At 43.0% G+C, this 18,534-nt stretch overlaps 1 protein-coding gene across 4 annotated transcripts in view; it reads right to left on the bottom strand.

Moving 5' to 3' along the window:
• The window catches only part of cacna1bb (calcium channel, voltage-dependent, N type, alpha 1B subunit, b), a 159,921-nt gene that overhangs the window by 135,165 nt on the left and 6,222 nt on the right, over positions 1–18,534 (bottom strand). For all 4 annotated transcript variants that reach the window (XM_076758020.1, XM_076758019.1, XM_076758022.1 and 1 more), the window contains exons 4-5: positions 16,749–16,855; positions 13,815–13,954 (exon numbers count right to left, since the gene is read on the bottom strand). In XM_076758020.1, coding sequence (XP_076614135.1) covers positions 13,815–13,954; positions 16,749–16,855 — 247 coding nt within the window. The remainder of the gene's footprint in view (positions 1–13,814; positions 13,955–16,748; positions 16,856–18,534) is intronic.

The raw sequence follows: 18,534 nt of genomic DNA, 5'->3' as shown, positions 1-18,534 counted from the left end.
GTGAGAGAGCTTACATGGGGGGCCGGGGAGGGTGAACAAACAGAGCGCCTCTCCACCGAGGCGAGACGGAGAGAAGACGAGGTGGAGAGGAGGAGGAGGAGGAGGAGGCGACGAGTGCTTCGGCAGCGGCAGCATCCTCCTGGTAGATGTAATGAGACAGAGGGGAAGAAAAACCGGAGGAGGGATGCTGTTTCTCTCGCCGCGCAGCGCAAAAAAAACACCCCACGCCCTCTGCTCGGCCCGAAGCCGGAGGCAGCAGGCAGCGAGGAGGAGAGGCTCTCTGTGCCAGAATTCACTCCATCACGCAGATGTTTGGGTACAGGAGGGGATGCCGCAAAAAGCCACTTTACAGCCCTTTTTTGGGTGCCGGCAATATGGCTCAGAAAACAAGGGGAGCCAATCCATCCATTACGCCGGGAAAATGACCAAGTGGGGCCCATTTTGTGGTGCAGCTGCTGCCCTTAAAGGTGAACTCTGAGGGAACTCTAGTCAGCCAGTCGCCTGACTAGAGTTCCCTCAGTTAGATAATGATCTAAGTGGGAATCAGTTAGATAATTCAAGATTCACAATATTGCTGTTTCCTTGGATTTGGAATTGAGAAGCCTGCAATACAGTCAATTTTTTGCCTATTGCAATGAGCTCCTCAAAAATGTAGTCTGTTTGTTCATTCTTTCTTTCAAACACATTGTATCTCAGTTGTAGAGTGAAAAGAAAGAACGCTTTCCTAACACACCTCCACGCTATTAGATGACCATCAAAACTGTATCTGTAATACCTCCTACTGAGATCAAAAGAGCCTGTGGAATAGAAGGAGGAAGTACAGTGTGTGTTGGCAGACACTTTTAAATGATCGTTCTGGACACAACCAGAAATATGACAGGGATATATACTAATCTACATGACAGTATACAGTATATCATCGTATGTCCTGCTCTGATAAGAGCTCTGATGTAGTGAGAACATCCTGCCTCTAGTGTAGCATAAATTCTTTCCGTCAGATTCAGAATAAGAAAAACTGATCTTTGATACAGCTCATAGGTGAATAAAAACAGACAGTACATGTAGTATTCAAACTATCCATATCTTGGATGAAATAAGATACACACAGTGAATACTGCTGTCTGTAAATGCTTCATTGGTTGCAGTACAAACTAGAAGAAGAGAGCCAAACAGAACGATTACCACAACCTGTCAACATTTTTACCATAATCACAGAGGGAACGAACAGGTCAGGCAGGGTGACTAAAAGTGCAGTAAATATTCACTTAACAATGGTGACATTTAAAGCTAAATGATTTTATTCCTGATGATAGTTTCCCTGTAAATAAAAGTGCTTTCTTCACATTGCTGAACCTGAGAATGCCTGCTTACAAATCAGGACAGCTCCTCGTGTGAGTGATGTTGCACTTAAGAAATATCAAGATACGAGAGTAAGCGGTGTGTAGGCCTGTGTCACAGGTGACAGTCATGTAAACATCCTGCAGGCTGACGTGTCATTCTGAGAACGGCACGATAAACGCTGACATTCTCTTCAGCGCCGCTGACTACAGGCTCGAGGATCCTCTCTTATTTACCGTCGCTGTGCAAGCTTCGCTAACACAGCCTCCAGGTTGAAAGCTGACCTCTGTCCACCGGAGGGGCACTAACCATGAAGATATTTAAAGCTGGGCATGGTTTGGCTCCTTTTGTGTAATGCGATTTTTCTAAATTTAAGTCCAACTGTTTGCCGTCCAGGCATTCATAGTTTGTGCCTGTCTGTGGACTGTGAGAACTATATTTAGCATCTTTGAAACAACATTTTAGTCAGTCAATTACTTATTTGTATCTTTCTGTTTTATCATCATTGTATTTGCTGAATTGCTCAAATACCAATGCGACCCTATACTCTTTTAAACCTCATTAGGTTTAAAATGCTAATACTGTATAGGGGCTACATGCTATGTTGAAATGATTAATCTATTTATTCATCGTTAATTGCAGCACAGGCACGCAGACTTTGTGGGAGTCACAAACAAAAACGTACAACAGTACAAACGGCTGTTTGGAGTGGAGAACAGACCCAAGGGTGTGGTGATTAATAAATACACTCTCAGCCAGTCACATCAATGATCTCATTACTTTGAAACAGCTGATGCATGACAGCAACAGCTCAACAAATCACCTGTGTGGATGGTGCAGAGTGACACCATGTGAGCACACAGCACCACAGATCTGCAGCCAGAGGCAGATGGTGTGGGCTTTCAACGGTTCATTAGATAGAAACAAACAACAACAACAACAACAAAAAGAGGTTGGTGAGGCAGTTCATATGATCGCATCAATTTGATGTTATTCAGTCACAACTCCACTGTATCTCACACTGTAGATTGTGTCGACATATCTCCGTTCCGACGGCCTGCCCTCAAACCGCAGGATCTTTTCCTGTTTATTTTTCTGCCCATCTATTGACACAAATGCTACGTTCCAATTAGTCATACTATACACTGTTAGAAAGCTATGATTCTTGTGAATCAATTGATGCAAACCATTTCAAGATGAATCCCAACAGGGGGCACATTAAACGGCAACAGCAGACAAACAACCGTTTTTAAAATTAACACAATGTTGAGGCAATTCACCAATTATGTCTGTCAGTGATCCACAGCTCGATAACACTCAGACAAAAACGGCCTGGAAACATCGACAAAAGCCCACATGATCCACTGCAGCAAAGATATTCAGTCCAAAACAAGATAATAATCCACAGAAAGGTGTTTTCTCCTTTCAAATTGGGAAGTGATGTGCTCGTCTTCTGCTTGTCTTCCATGTTTTCCCCCTTTAACAACTTCCACAAGCGTCTGCTCTCTGGAGTCTCAGGTTTCAAAGGACATCTCACTTGACCAATCATGATCTGCCATATAAAGCCGAGCAAACAGAGAGGCCGATAACAGTGAGTTGAACAGAGGGCCCTCCTTCTCTTTTTCCCTGTGAAGAAAAAAATCCCTTCTACATCAGTGTGTTCAAACTTCTATTACCGAGTGCCTGTAGCACTCACAGTGATTCTGACTGCTGAGGATAAAAGTTCAGTGTGTTCCCTTTCAAAGGAGACCAAAACCATGCATGTAGTCTAAACGGCTCAAGAACAGCTGTCAGTTCACTTTGGGTATGCTTTTGATAGGCTAAGCTTTACTGGAATGGTAAGGGGTTTTAAATGTGATACAGTAGCACGTTTCAAGAAGAAAACACAAACTGCTGAAATCTTTTTTAAAAAGTTGCAAAGGAGGCTGCACAGGATTACTGAGCTCCAGTAATCCGATATCTCCCACATAAACGTCAGAATACCAAGTTAGAACATACCAGTCTGATGTGTGTAGGGGTGTGTGTGGTTATCCTGAAGCAGCCTGGCATCATTTGATTGTGATTTAACCAAGGTGAACACAGTGGACAGCTGTGCGTAACAGCACTGCGCTCTGATGTGGCACTTCTCGAATCTGAGGCTGCAGATTGATCATCATTATCTGTCCTGCTGCCTTCAGACGTCTGCAGGGATTTAATGAACTGGTGGAGAAGCTTTGCACACAGTATAAAGCAGCTGTGGGTAACAGATACTGCAACAATCAGTTGTATTCATGTAGAGCTAAAAGCCGACGGGCTTACAGAGGATCCTGCTTTCACCACTTTATTTTTTGATGCTGATTTAAACACATCCACTGGCTGAGCAGTGTTTAAGACAATTAGTTTAGTCATATGTAAAGTATTGTGTTTCATTGCTGCTCTTCTGCTCCAAGTTTTTCTTTTGTTTGTTTGCTTGTTTTTTTTTCCCCTGTGTTGACAAAAATCATCAGATTGGCAGCAGACTGACAAATGTGGTTCTGAGATGTCGACTCTCAGTGCAAAGACACAGTTTCTACCAAAATACCAGCAACTCACTTTGCACTCCCTCGTTTAAATGCGCCTCCCACCTGTTCGCGCCTCTGCTCTCACCTGTGCACTGTGCGCTCTGCACAGAGCGCCAACATACCATACAGATGGGAAAGTGAACGGTCTAAGTGCTGTTTGCGTTGGTTGTTGTGCCGTAACGAAAATGGGGCCTTGAAAGTCAACAGGCACTCGAGTGGCTCTGTGAGGCTGGATTTAGGCACAGCTGTGCTTTGAGCTAAATGATAGCTTCAGCATGCTAACATGGTCACAATAACAATGCCGGCATGCTTTGCCATGCTCATCGTCATAGTTCAAGTCAGTAAGATTACTTCTCTGGGGGCCATGAATGTCTGTATAAATTTTCATGGCAACCCATCCAACAGTTAAGAAATTTCACCCTGAACCAAAGTGGTTGCTGATGGTCTGGTCCGTCCCTATAGCCACACTATTAGCATGGCTCAAAACACCATCTGATTTCAGCCTCTAAAATCCAAGGATTTACAACTTTTAGCTATTTCATTTTAAATTGAATATCTTCGGGGATTGGACTGTTCGTTGCCCAGAACAGGCAAACTGGGGAACATGTCACCTTGGGAACTTCTGAATTGGTGATAGTGAAAACAATCATTAATTGCAAATGTGTATTTCTTTTTCATTTGGCCGTGTGCCACTGCAGGATAAAAATACACATTCCACGAATATCACTCTCTCTTTTCACTCCTTCCCACAAAATGCAGTTGAACTACCTGTAACGTGACGGATGTTTGCCAGGAAACAACACGTTGTTTGTAATTAGCTCTGGGCTGAATCATGTGGGAAGAGGGAAACCTGCTAGTCAGCCACACCAGCTGTGGTGTAGTGCACTTCCTCTGCCTACAGGAAATGACAAGCATCACTTTCAGCCACGCTTGACTGGACGCTTGGCAGCCAAGCCAACAGAGACACAAAGTTGTGTGTATCAGTGCGTGTGTTTGTGTGTACGTGCGTAAGACAAAGAGCGAGGGAGCGATTACTCATGGCTTTTTGTGTGTGTGGGTTTTCATGTGTCTAGACATGTATGAGTGTGTGTGTGTGTGTGTGTGTGTGTTCTTCACTTACACATGTGTGCACATCAATTAGTCCAACAGATCTGTGATTAATGTGCACTGTAGGGCATCTCTGTGTGCTTGCCAACTTCCCTCTCAGCTAAATGAAGCCAGGTTATCCTTCGAAAGCTTCTATATTATGAGCCATGCCTTCTTACCAGGGGCTGCGTGTCACAACTGGTGCAAATGATGCAAGATGTGACCGTCCCGCCAAGAACCTGCCAAATATATGTCACAATGATAATTGGGTTGAGCCACTTCATGTGAAGCCATCTAGCTAGCAGCCATTTCAGTCAAAAGACATAAATAGGTGGTGGCAAAGAGACAGATGCAAGCTGGATTTGTTACATCCAGTGTTATGCTGAGTCACCTTGGCGCACTGTATTTCCATTCTCATAGAAATTCATGAACTGGGGCTTGCCTGCTGGTTGGTGTGAGCTCTGATTAGTGAGTTGGTTGACTCAGTTGTCCAAACATGCTAATGCTTATGTGGAAAATGTTACATCCACTTCAACTATAGGCTGGAATTGACAATAAGTTTGGGCGCCCTGGTGATCTCAGGGTTAAGGTGCCATGATCAACACTCACATTCAGCTGCCATCTTTTGTTGTACGTCATTCGGGATCTTTCTCTCTCATCATGTCCTGTTACCTGTCTACTGTAAGCTGTGCAATAGAGACATAGAATGGTTATTTAAAAAAAAAAAAATGCCAATAATCTGTTTATTGTTTGTGCCACTTCCCTAACTTTGACTGCTGGAGCAGAGAAAGTAATTAATGAGACAATCACAATATGATGAGTTTGACGGCTATGATGAGCAATGAACAAACGAGCAAAAAAAAGAAGGCCAGATGAGGGCGGCAGAGAAATTGGCAAAAAAAAATGTTGATAAGTGTGAATGAGTTGGATGCAGCTGCGTATACAGGAAGTTCGAAGTGTATTTGATCCACATTGAAAAGCTTAACCTCCAACAAACTGTATGACTATGATGACAATTTCCACATATGAAATACACCGTTTAAAGTTTTGAGCATCAGCTGACACAGCAGCATTAGCTAAATCATGACCCACAACCTCCTAAAGTGTATGCCTACATGGTCCCTGATTATAAACTGTGCAACAAAGTACGTTAGGTTTATTAACAGAGTGATGGAAGCCAGTTTATGTATTCTGCTCTGGCTTATCTTTACATCATCTTTTCTTTCATTACATCAACTGATGATATATATCCTCTTTTCCTCATGTTCATGTCATCCTGAATGTCTGAAGTTGTAAAGTTTTACTCTGTAATTAACAGGTGATTGTTCCATTGACAGAAAATTAATGGAAAGCAATTTTGATTGTTGATTAAGTAATTAATGAAGTAATCAATGATGCAGAATGTGCAATTTCTGATTCTCCAATTTGCTGTGAGTGATTTCTCTAACTTGAATTTCTTTGGGTTTGGACAGGACAAGCAATTTTAAGAAGTCCCTTCGAGCTCTGAGACATTTTTCACTTCTTCCGAAAACTATAAAATGATTAATGGAATAATAGCAAAAATGATAGCAGCATAATCAATCATGAAAAGAATGGTTTGTTGCAGCTCTGCCTCACTTTCTTATTCCTGACCATGTCCCTGTGCAAGCAGGAAGAGAAGGAACTGCCCGTGCACCCGCTGCTCAGACAGACAGAGCGGAGCTGGTTTCAGTCGGCTATGACGTGAACAACATGGCATCAGCATCAGCGGCACTCAGCCGGCCTCACAGAGCACACAGCGTTCAGTGGCTGAAGGGATCGCTAACTGGCAAGACGACATCAAGCAGAACAGCCTGTGCTGAGAACAACCACCACACGCACACACACAACCAACCAAAACCAATTGGTTGGTTGTGTGTTGGGTTGTTGGGTCTCTTACCACATCTGTCAGTACAGCAGATATCCAGAAAAGGATCAATAACATCAGTGAAAGCAAAGCTCTATGATTGAACTGGAAAAACACCTCTGAGAAACCAACCATCTGGGTTAAAAGAAACTTCAAGAAAAGGAAGAGAGGAGAAAGTTAATGAGTGCTGATGTCTGTAAATCTGTTAACATCTCACTGAGAGGATTATGAGACCATCCTTCATCACTACTACACATCCAGCACTCAGGATGCAGCTGGGTGAAGAAACAGAGCAAAACCCTCCTGCTCCAAGTTCCACCTCAGCTGGTAAAAACTGTAGCCAAAAATGATTATATTAAGAAATGGGTGGTGCTGCTGCACACCCAGATCTCTGCAGTTAAAACAACATTATTATCACCGATAGAAATGACGGCCAAACCTGCAAAAATCACACCCAATTTGTAATAACACAGAATTACCCTTTAAGTTCTGATTCACTGTTTTTGTATGAGAAAAGACTTATGTAGAAAACCTTTAGGTAGTGATTATGACAATTGTTGAAAATCTCCTTTGTCATGTATTGTATAACTGCTTTCAGGAAGTGGTGACATGCAACATGTGTGCTCAAACAAAAAAATCAGCAGTTCTTTGCATGCAATGTTAAAAAGTAAAGTAAAAGTAAAAATGGTGTGCACAAACGTCATAGAGTATTGAAAGAAGACTAAAGAGTCTACAGCCATGCACGTGGCTGTGAGGCTGTACTTTTTCTTAGTACATCCATGATGTGAGCAGTGTGGTGCTTTGAGCTAATGGCTAATACTGACATGCTAACATGCTAACAGTGACAATGCTAACATGCTGATGTTAAGCAGGTGTGTGAAAAGTCAAGGGAATCGTCATGTCATCATCAAGATGCTGAGGTATTTTAAAGGATAAGTAAATTTAAAAGGTAATGTGTAAGACATGGCCGCCTGTCAATGGTCACTCCAAACAAATGGGGGGCAGTACATCATGAGAGTAATTGGTAACTGCTGCTCACTATACTCTTTGCTGTAGCTACTAACTGCAATGAGCTAGTTAGCTCATTTAGCCTTGCAGATAGTGTCCCCATTAGCTGACTCAACAGAAATTGAACTGAATTCAGAAGGTGTACGATTGTATTTGTCTGTTTAATAACAGAAAATGTGTAAGAATATGTCCTTTCTTGGCATTTTGTCAGCATTTTATTTAAATGTTAGACTAAAAAAGCTAAGAGTGCTTGTGAAATGTACTCATCCCTCTCATACAGTAACAGTGACGGTGGTGGACTAACAGACCGACAACAGGCCGTCACTAGACTGACACCACCAACCAAAGAGCCATGCATGCAGCTAGCATTACTAAAACTATACAGAAACATCTTTCATAAGTGGATTCAACACTGAAGTCACATGTCATGAAGTGCTATTTAATCCCAACCCTGCCCTCAGCCCTCAGGTGCAGCTGGACAGGACACACAGACATACAAATTCACAGAGAAACAAACCCCGTCCACATCAAGCACACCTGTAACGTCAGCAAGGCCACGACTATCAGACCTACATGATCACACACTCGCATTCTGGCAGACGTTCAAAGGCAGCGTTTATTCATGCTGCCGGGTGCAAGCATAAGCTAAAGTGGCCCAACCCCTCTGTAGTCTCTGCAACTATACTTTGAAGCCTCTCATTGTGTTGAGGCCCGTTGCCTGAGAGGCACATGAAAGGACATCACAACTTTGAAGTCGACACAAGCGCCGACTCTCGCCCTGACCACTTACGGCCCGGACTGGCAAATCAAACATACAGATAAATAAATAAAAATAACTGCCCTGGCTTCTGTTTCCCTGGAGATGACAGCGGGATTATTGTTCTCAGTGACTTCACCCGGGAGCCTTAGATTGTGGTTGCCATAGAGTTTGCACGGGCAGTAAAAGGCCATTTGAGGCTTTGGTCAATAACAGCAACGACTGGCTATCAAAGGCCAAGAGGTAGGGGAGGTTAAATGTAGAATCATTCAGATGTTACAGTTATGAGACATATTAACACCATAAAATATATGTGGACATAGAGTAGTGTGCATATTTAGTGGCATAATATTTATTCCCAAATCAAACTCATCAATGTACTGAGCTCAGGCTGCTTTCTTCAGTTATCCAGCTGCCTTTGACTTCTTCTAGATATCCAACCTGAATGATTGATGATCTCTGAATGTTCTCAATTGTAAGAGCTCTGTTTGAGTGCATAAATGGCCCTGCCTCAGGAGGAATTTCCCAATTGATCAAAAGGTATAATAGCTAAGGAGCCACAAGCAGGTAAGCCATAACTGTACCGTTCCAGTGCACGATGCAAATCTTTAGTCGGTCATCTTTTTCTGTAAAAATGTCACAAATATGCTGCACCATCTGAATTACAAACACAGTCATACTGGGTTTTGAACACACCCACACATCCAAATCAGTTTTATCCATTTCTTTGTTTAGTTGTTTTATCCTGTATTTCTGTATTTAAAAGCCTACATACACTATATCTGCTGCAGTTCTTTTTCTTATGTAACTATTTTCCTGCACTTTCGTCTGTCTCGATTAAGTAATTGTACAAATAAAGCAAATAAATACAAGTTGTTACTCCTACACATGTGAGAAGCTTAGTAATGGCCAATTAGTACCATGTTTCACATGCTGATATGTCTATTAAAAGAATGCCACAGCCATTTAAGGTTGGGCTTCCATGTCATGTTAGAAGCAGTTCTTGAGCGTCATGAAGTCTAAGCGACAAGGTGCATGGGATCAAGAACTCTTGACTTGGAAAGAAAAAATCACATTCCTGACTTTATTAAAGACATGTCAGTCTGAATCAGGCAAGTTCAAGTTGTGTCTGACTTCGCCTGATGAACATCTGAGGACCAAATCATTGTCAACCACCTTTTTCCACCTCCACACCCCCACAATGTGACACAGGTTTTCTCTCCAAGGCCAAGCTGAGAATCCCAGGTGATGTCAGTTCCACAGAAGATATTAAAATCAACAGATGTGATTACTCATCATGGTCATGGTAAACAATATCATACATCACTCTCTTGGCTTCCTTCATTTCAAAATGCAAGACACCACTTTCCAACACTCTCCATGGTTTTAAAAAGTATTTGACCTGAACTGATTCTCCAAGTTTCTGCTCTGAAAGGAGGTGAAACCTGCTGCTTAGAGACTGCAGAATGAATGGACTCTCACTGAGTTTGGCCTCTGAAATTTGAGTGCGAGTATCATTTAATCCCCTTCTTCTTGGATTTTTAAAAGTATTCTTTCCAGCCACTGAGTCATGATTTCCCAGTTTCTGTGAGCTCGATGCTTCATGCTGGCAAATGTTGGAAAAGAAAATGGTTTTCTGAAGCAGAACAGGCTTCTCACCCTTTCTCTTCATGTCACGAAAGCTGTCGTCCTCAGCACTCAGCATGTGATTGGTCATGTCTAGCTCCTCATCAGGGCTCAGTGTTCCTGGGCTGGCCGGCTCAGTGTTCTATTGATTAGGCCTTCGGCAACCCTGGCAGATTTATTCTCTTATTACAGGCTCCTAATGCCTTATCAGGACAGATTAAAGGTCTGCTGTTCCCTGCAGCTACACCATCATTTAGATCCTTTCATTAGAACTGGATGGCTGTATCAATATAATTATCCTAAGAACTAAGCACTGGAATTCTACAAAAGGCAGAACTAGTCCTGAGCAAATAGAAAAAAAGAGTAAGATATATGATTGATTTAGGTAATATGAGATGATTAATAGAGCAGAACTGAATATGTTTTAAATGCAAACAAAGCAGGATTATTTATTTCTTCCCTCGTCGCGGAGCCACAATCACATCTTCTACATTAGATTTCTGGACAATCAATAAAAACCCACACTGGTCACTTTTGATTGATTATCCAGCGCTTTTAAAATATTTTTTTATCAATCAGTCATGCTTTGATCAATAGCATCCAACTGTAGCAGTCTCCAATGTTCGTCTGTGGGTTTCTCACTGACTGATGTCTTTTTCTCTTGCTACTCCAAATAAGTAATCATTTCATCATTTCTACCGTGCTTAAGTTTAATTATAATCGCTAATTCTTGCCTGCAGGCGGCTCATTCCCTCTGCAGACTAAACAGGACAAAGCAGAAACAGATTCTAACACCCAGGTGTGCAGTAAAGTCTGTCTAATCCTCTTAACCTCAGGCTAAACATGTGAGGACATGGTTAAATGTCTCTTCTGTGTTCCTATCATTTGCCATCAGGACTATTTCTCCCAGGATCAGATTTTGCTTGTGTTGCGATCCGGCGAGCCGCACCACGCCCAGAGGTGATCTGATTGATTGCGAATTGATGTGGCCTTGGTCCGGACACCTTCGGCCCCCCGATCCCGCAGGAGCATGTTGAGCACAAAGCCAACAGAGCGTCACACACACACACACACACACACACACACACACACACACACACACACACACATACACACAGAAACCCCCGATGACGCCGAGGCACATTATCTACTGTGGTTGCTTGGCAACCAAACGGAGACACACATACACAACATAATGGTTAATTTGTATCCAGCTGTGTCAGCAGTGGGTAGCCAAAACTGAAGAGCTATTTGTCCAGCTTTAGTCTTTGATGAGATGAAAAACTAAAAAAGATTTAAGATACGTGACACGTTGTAAACAAGAAAATACGGACATACTCCTATAAAATCATTAGATATTTGGACAACTGCATATTTAAATAACTTTTTAAGACACGAATAAGCCTCATCTTCACACTGTATAAAGCAACAGAATGCAAAGCAAAATGGTGTTCGCACCACTGCTGTTTGGATGCACAAGGTGTATCACATGGCAGACAGCAGCTGCGGTCTCTCTCTACATGAAGATAGCGGAATTCGAGTGTTTTGCTCCAAGCGGCGTGCCTCTGTGTGATCTCAGCCGTACATTTAAAGGACGCCTCCTTTCATCTCCCAACACACGATTCCTTCCACTGTGTAGGTATTGCAGGGGAACATTAAATCCAGTCACAGCTCCAAACACAATCTTCCCACTTATGTGCCGTGTGAAAGAAAAAGAAAGGGCATCTCTCAGCTGTTAATGTGCTGGCTTGAAACAGAAAAAGAAATGCTTGAATCCTAAACACCAGCTTTCAGGGTGTTGGCTTAAAATGCACGAAGTGTAATTTCAAATTTGTATGTTTGTTTATAAAGGAGTCGGAGGGAAATCTGGCACTACGTCCCTTCATTTTGATCTGTCTGTTTTTCTCACCCCCCCCCCCCCCCAACCACTTGTGGTCACTGCCTCTCTGCAATCTTTGCTCTGTTCCTCATTCAGTGTCCAGCTTCATTAATTTGTTTATTGACTTTCTGATATAGCATTATTTGCAGCACAAACCCGAACCGGAACTCACACAGACAACACAAACAATATCTCTCTGCTCATCAGTTTAACAAAACAAAAGGAGCATTTACAAGCATCAAGGGAACTCTGATGAAAGTGGTGCTTTTCTAACATGGGACGACTGTTTTTCAGGCAGTGAGGAGTTATTCCAAGTGTATTAATAGACTACTTTTACATTGTTGTACAACTACTTTTACCTAAGTAAAAATCAAACGCTTCATCCAGCCGTGGGCGTTAGCGGTGAGCTGATCGTCATGATCTGTACTGAGGAGGGATTTTGTGAAATGATGGCCTCTCTTTGAACTTTTTCCCTGCATTCAGAGATGTGAGCAGCGAGTGCGCCTTCACTAAACTGATGTTGCCCATTCGGACAGGGACAGGTTGTGGTTAAATTACAATAAAGCATTTTGTAATTGTCTTATAACCTCCAACCACAATAATGTAATAAATGTGTCAGCTTGTGAGTTTATGATAATGGTTACCAGCTTTACACAGCGCCACAGGACAACATGATTACTGTCTTTTTTTTTTTTTTTTTCTAAAAAAAAAAAAAAAAAAGGACTCCTCTGCTGGAGCCAGGAGTAGGAAGTTAAGGAACTAAAAGTTTGAACGACACATCAATCATGTGAAAGCTCTTAAAAAGCATCCGACAAGAGCAGAACAAACTACACACTTAGAAACTTCTTTACACTCTCAGTTAAAAGCAGAGAAGGCGCACCGTGCCACCTTCCAGACAAAGCTTCAGTGCCGCCTGAGCTGAAACCCCAGGAGTAATTACTCAGAACTATTGACCTGACCGTTGCTTTGTCATTGACTCTTTTTTGATAATGAGAAACACAGGCCATTACATGGCTCCAAAACCCCCGAGTCTGACAGCTTCCCTGCCAGGCAGCCACTCTTGTCCGAGCCCCACTAAGAGCTGCTCCAACAGAGAGAGAGAGAAATACAACTTTCAACTATGACAGCCTCTGTCCAAGAAATCTATGTTCCACTTAGCCAATAACTTGACATGCACTTATTTTTCAAACATACAGTATATCAAATAAAAATGTATGCAGTGCTGCTCAGGTGGTGAGGCTCAGGTAATCTGGCGTGGTTGTTGAGACAAAAGTTTCTGGATTTAATCTTGAAATATTATCATAAATCAAATGTTTTACACTGTATAGCCAAAAGCAGCAGACACGGGAACGTACTATCTAAATATGATTGTTGGATACTCCGGGTTCAGGATCAAGGCTCTATGCAGGCTGCAAAACATATGGACAGGGTGCCCAAACAGCATAGGCCAGCAGCAGTGTTAAAATCTAGGACAGAAATTGAAAGGCTAAAGCAACAAATGTGACTCATTTCACATCTTTTACAGGCTTGTGCGACTTGTTGAATAACTTACAGATGCTTGTAGGCATGCTCTAACTGGAAGAAGGTGATTCCACTACACTCTCACTCACGGCGCTCACAGATACACACAAAAGAAACCACTCTCTCACTTATGACCTCCATCCCCAGCTGACACCCAGCGGGCGAGGGACTCACCCCGTGAGGACGACCACGAAGTCCATTACATTCCAGCCGTTGCGGAGGTAGGAGCCTTTGTGAAATGCAAAGCCCAGGGCGATGATCTTAATGGCAGCCTCGAAACAGAATATTCCAATAAAGTAAGGCTCTGTGTCGTCCTACAGAAAGAGAGAGAGGATGAGTGGCAGCGGAAGATCTTTTTGTTCAAGGTAAGAGAGTGCTTAATGAAGCATTCAGTGAAAGGGAGGGGTGAGTAAAAGAGAGATGGCTCCTTTCACTTCTTGCACCAGCATGAACAGAAGTGCAGGAAGTGGAGCCTTCTTTGGATGAAAAGACAGTAAATACTGTGAAAACAAATATTCACACACACACACACACACACACACAGCATGATCTTAATATTGGCATTGGTAAATGAATTCAGCTTTAGGTCGGTTCATTTAATGCATTCAAACATACCAAATTATCTATTTAACTTCAATTGATAGCAGCCCATCACCTGCGGAAAATACAAATATTCCAACAGGACTGTGTTTGGTCAAAATATCACGTTGTATAGACTCTGTAAGGAGCAGGGGTCAGAATGAGAGCGGGGAACCTCTACTGAGGGCATATTTTAGGGCAACTCTCTTGCACAACATAAGGGTTATATGATGCATGGAAGTGGAAATAACTTGGAGCAAACAGTAAGGCACATGGGGGCCTTTAGAGCCAACCAAAAGGGCATGGGGACTTTCAGAAGGCTTATTGGGAACTAGAGGGTAATTTGAGCTCCTAGGTTGGGATTTGGACCAACCAAAAGAGAACTTGGGTGGTTCAGTTACCCCCCTGGTGTGACATTTAGGCAAAAATAAAGACCAGATTAACTTGGTGCCACTATGGCCAATCAGAAGGGCACGTGGGCTGACAAAAATGAAGCATGGAATTGGTGGGCACCTGAGGTCCTCTTGATAGCAGTAAAATGATAGCAGTTTGGCCAACCAGAGGAGCATATGCATAGAGCAATAGGGTACTTTTGTTAACATTTTGACCAACCAGAAAGGCACTTGGTCTGCTCTGGTGTTGCAATAAGACAAAAATGAAGCGTGGAATAACGGAGCTGGGGAGCCATTGAGCAGCCCAAGTGTGACATGAGAGAGACATCAAATGTTGCATTAGGACAAATCAAAAGCACAACATCATCCCAGTGGGACAAAGACATTCCTGTTTGAAAGGGCACTTTGGCACTCAGAGCATGTGCCCAACACACATGACTGGACAAGATTGATTTGGACATGCTGCATCATTCCCTAAAAGTGTAAAACAATCCACAGTGTGTCACACTTTGATCATTTACACTATGTGGCTAGGTTAACCGTGGGCCTTGCTTTAACTACGCCAGATGGATCAGGCGTGTATGACATGACACTTTTTCCTTTGCCTCCATTAGTATCTGCAAGGGCCTAGGGCAATGTGCAGGGCATGAGTGGAGGATATCTCACGCCTACACTAACCTCTCCCCTTCCATTTCTCTCTCTCGCTCCCAGCATACTACAACCTGACAGTCAGTATCCCCAACCCCCAGCTTCACCCGGCCTCCAACATAAATAATCACATTAAAGCAGCGTGACAGGCCTGAGCACTATAAGAAATGTGACCTTTTCTATAGCACAGGCCGACTACAGTGAGCGTCCAGTGATAATAGATATGTTGCACGATGGTTACTGTATTAAGCGTGAAGGCTGTGGTGGTAAAATAATAACGGTTTGTTGTTGTTGCTGAGAGGCAGATGAGTTCCTGGCCAATAAAAGAAGCCGTAGGAGCCTGCAACATTTTCGACAATGACAGGCATTCAGTGTGACGTACAGTATTTTCATTTTGGTATGCTCTAAAAAGACCAAATTCATAGGCAAAACAATTGAACGTCTTATGTAATGACAGGGTTGGAGGGCTGCCTGGATTCATGTCTGTACTTATAGCGTCTAATATCTATTATACATACATCTAAAATACTCCTGAATTATAAATACCCTCACGGAAGACGGCTGGGGAAATCCCCAAGGATCACAGCGCTAAAGACTTACAATGGATCTGAAATACTTTTACTGAATAGCTTCTATCATCGCCTCCACTTGCTCACGCCTCCTACTCTGTTGACAGAGCTTCATAAATAATAGCTGATCCCTTGTTCTAATTAAAAGGCTTCTTGTTGTATTACATCCTCGAGGTGGAGGAGGCCGGGAGAGGGTGCTTGTTTTCCCCTTTGTGTAACCACTCTAATCACTTTCTCAGGTGCTGAACACTTCCTTTTTGTTTTCCTCACTGTCACATCTTCACTGCTGAATTTAGATTGCAGCCGCTGAGATCATTTGAAACAGGAGCAGGTGGTTGAGTATGACAGGAATTCATTGACTTTTTCCTCATCAAGCTGTTGCTCTTTGTAACACTCTCCAGCTCTCTATTTTAAGACAAAGTCCCCTGAGCTACAACACCCTCAAGAACACGAACAGGAAAGTGCTGAAGCATGAAGCTATGTGCTACTCAGCTTTGTTTTGTGTTTTTTCCCTGGTACACAGGGCGGGTTCTGCCACTTGACCTCCCCATGCAGCAGTCTCTGGTTAGCTGTGCAATGTGACTGTCAGAGTTCAAATGTTGGTTTAAACTGAGTGCATATGTGAGCAGCTGTGGGAACAAGGATCCAGAGCAAAGGATCAAAGGCAGCTCACTGAGAGGCTCCGCTGACTTACAAGATAGGAGCTGGAGGGGAAGAAACATAGGGACAAACACACAGGGTGAACACAGCCTGATGAGTGGAGGTGCTGATGCAATTAAGCTGTTTCAAGTCAATTCCTGGCAACTCTGGGACCCTGACTCTACCGATAAGGGTTAGAACGGGATCACTCTCCATATCAGCTGAAAAGTTCTTTGCCTAAAAGGAAGTGACCTCAAAGACAGACACGTTGAAGCACTTACCAGACGTTCGGACATGGGTGTCTTGTCGCTGGCAGGTAGATGCTGCTCCAGGGCCAAGACGATGCAGTTGGCAATAATTGTAGCCAGGATCATGTACTCAAATGGAGTGTGAGGGTTAAGGAGCAGTTGAAAGTGAAGTTGCATTCATTTCACAGCACAGTCATAAAATATATTTTGTCATGGAATGTGTTTTCAATCGGGATTAAGAGTGTAATGAGTAACCAATCAAGGAGTCTAATAAAACAAGGGCACCCAAGCATAGCAGACAGCATTAAACTGTACAGCGAAGCAAATCATCCTGCACTCTGCTTTATGACAAATGCCATTAAACTTAAATTTGGATGCATTCTGTCCACTAAAGCGTGAACCTTCCATCATGTTCTGGTTGAAGGCTTTCTAGAAAGAAAGCATCCTATACATGCGCCCATGATGCTTCCAGATGGTTGACCATTTCCTAGCATTTTCAATGGTTGGCTCATTCTGCGTTTCATTTTCACTGGGTCATTGCCTGCAGGTCAGGGTCTATTGAGGGTCTTTGAATCGCAAGGGAATAAGAAGCTTATGACCATTAAAGCCAAGATGTAGATTTATTACCCATAACACACCCAAGTACCCAGATTATGCAATCAGAATACTGTTTTCCTGGCAGTGAATTTGAAAAGAAAACGGCTCTAATGGCTACTGTTGCTGTTCCAGCTGGGACTTTTGCTTTCCTGTGGGTTTTCCTTTTGGTCCTGCGGAGTGTGGAGTTCAACTCGTATCTATTTACAGAGGGCACGGATAAATTCCTATTATTATTTCACGACAGCTAATGTTGTTCTCACTGTCATCCACGGAGCACGGAGCAGCAGAAGCTGTCCTCTCCTGTTTGTCACACAAGCTCTGGCTTTCCAGCCTGAGGAGCTCCACTGCAAAAAGACATTCATTTCATCTGCTTTGTCTCATTAAAATGTGAAAGAATAAGGCTCGAAACTGTTCTTTCACCTGTTTTCAATCCAAATGCATCAAGACGTAAACTGCATGAATGGCTTTTCATTGTGAGAACATGTTGTTTCTTCAGCACTGAGTGGATTTTTGAGCAGTGAGCAGAGGGACTGTCTATTCTAATCTACTTTTTTTTTTAATCAAAAATGTGAAATGCTTACGATTCAGAGACTTCTTTTCCGAACAAATCAGCTTTCAAGACTTTTCTCGTATTAAATGTCGCTGTCCTCATGGGCTGCTGTTGTGGATTCAATCTTATTTTTGGATTCTGAGACTTTTCCCATCTTGAAATAAGTAAAAACACACCGAATAACGTCAGCCTGGCTGAATCTGTCATTCATTTCCAGAGAGAAAATATTAAGATTTGGAATGTGACCATGACTCGACTCGTTGGAGTGGGCTGCTTGCTTTTTTTTTTTTTTTTTTTTTTTGCAGCGTTGAAAGAGCGGCGTGGAGCGGTGAGCGTGGGCGACTTCAGCACCATGGAGAGGGCTCCTAACTAAGACGACGAGGCGGTTGTGCAACCCTGAACCAGCGGTCTCTTTTCACCAGAATAAACTGCGTTCTTCCTTGAGAAGGACACGGGGAGTGGCGCGCATCCAGTGGAAGCCGCCACATCACTGACTGCGCGTTGCCCTTTTACGCACGCAGCTTTCTATTGACTTCTAGTTGCGTCAATCAATAGCAATGTTTGATCATTATTAAGTGACGCTGGGATCGCTGTGTGCACGGCCGGCAGACAGTTTACAGCTGACATTTGGACAAAAGAACTTATCAGTCGATGTGGACGCCCACAGGCTCT

Source organism: Chaetodon auriga, chromosome 19 (genome assembly GCF_051107435.1).
Source record: "Chaetodon auriga isolate fChaAug3 chromosome 19, fChaAug3.hap1, whole genome shotgun sequence".
Lineage (NCBI taxonomy): Eukaryota > Metazoa > Chordata > Actinopteri > Chaetodontiformes > Chaetodontidae > Chaetodon > Chaetodon auriga.
Note: the sequence above shows the minus strand (reverse complement) of the source record. Positions and strands in the feature narration are given on the sequence as shown.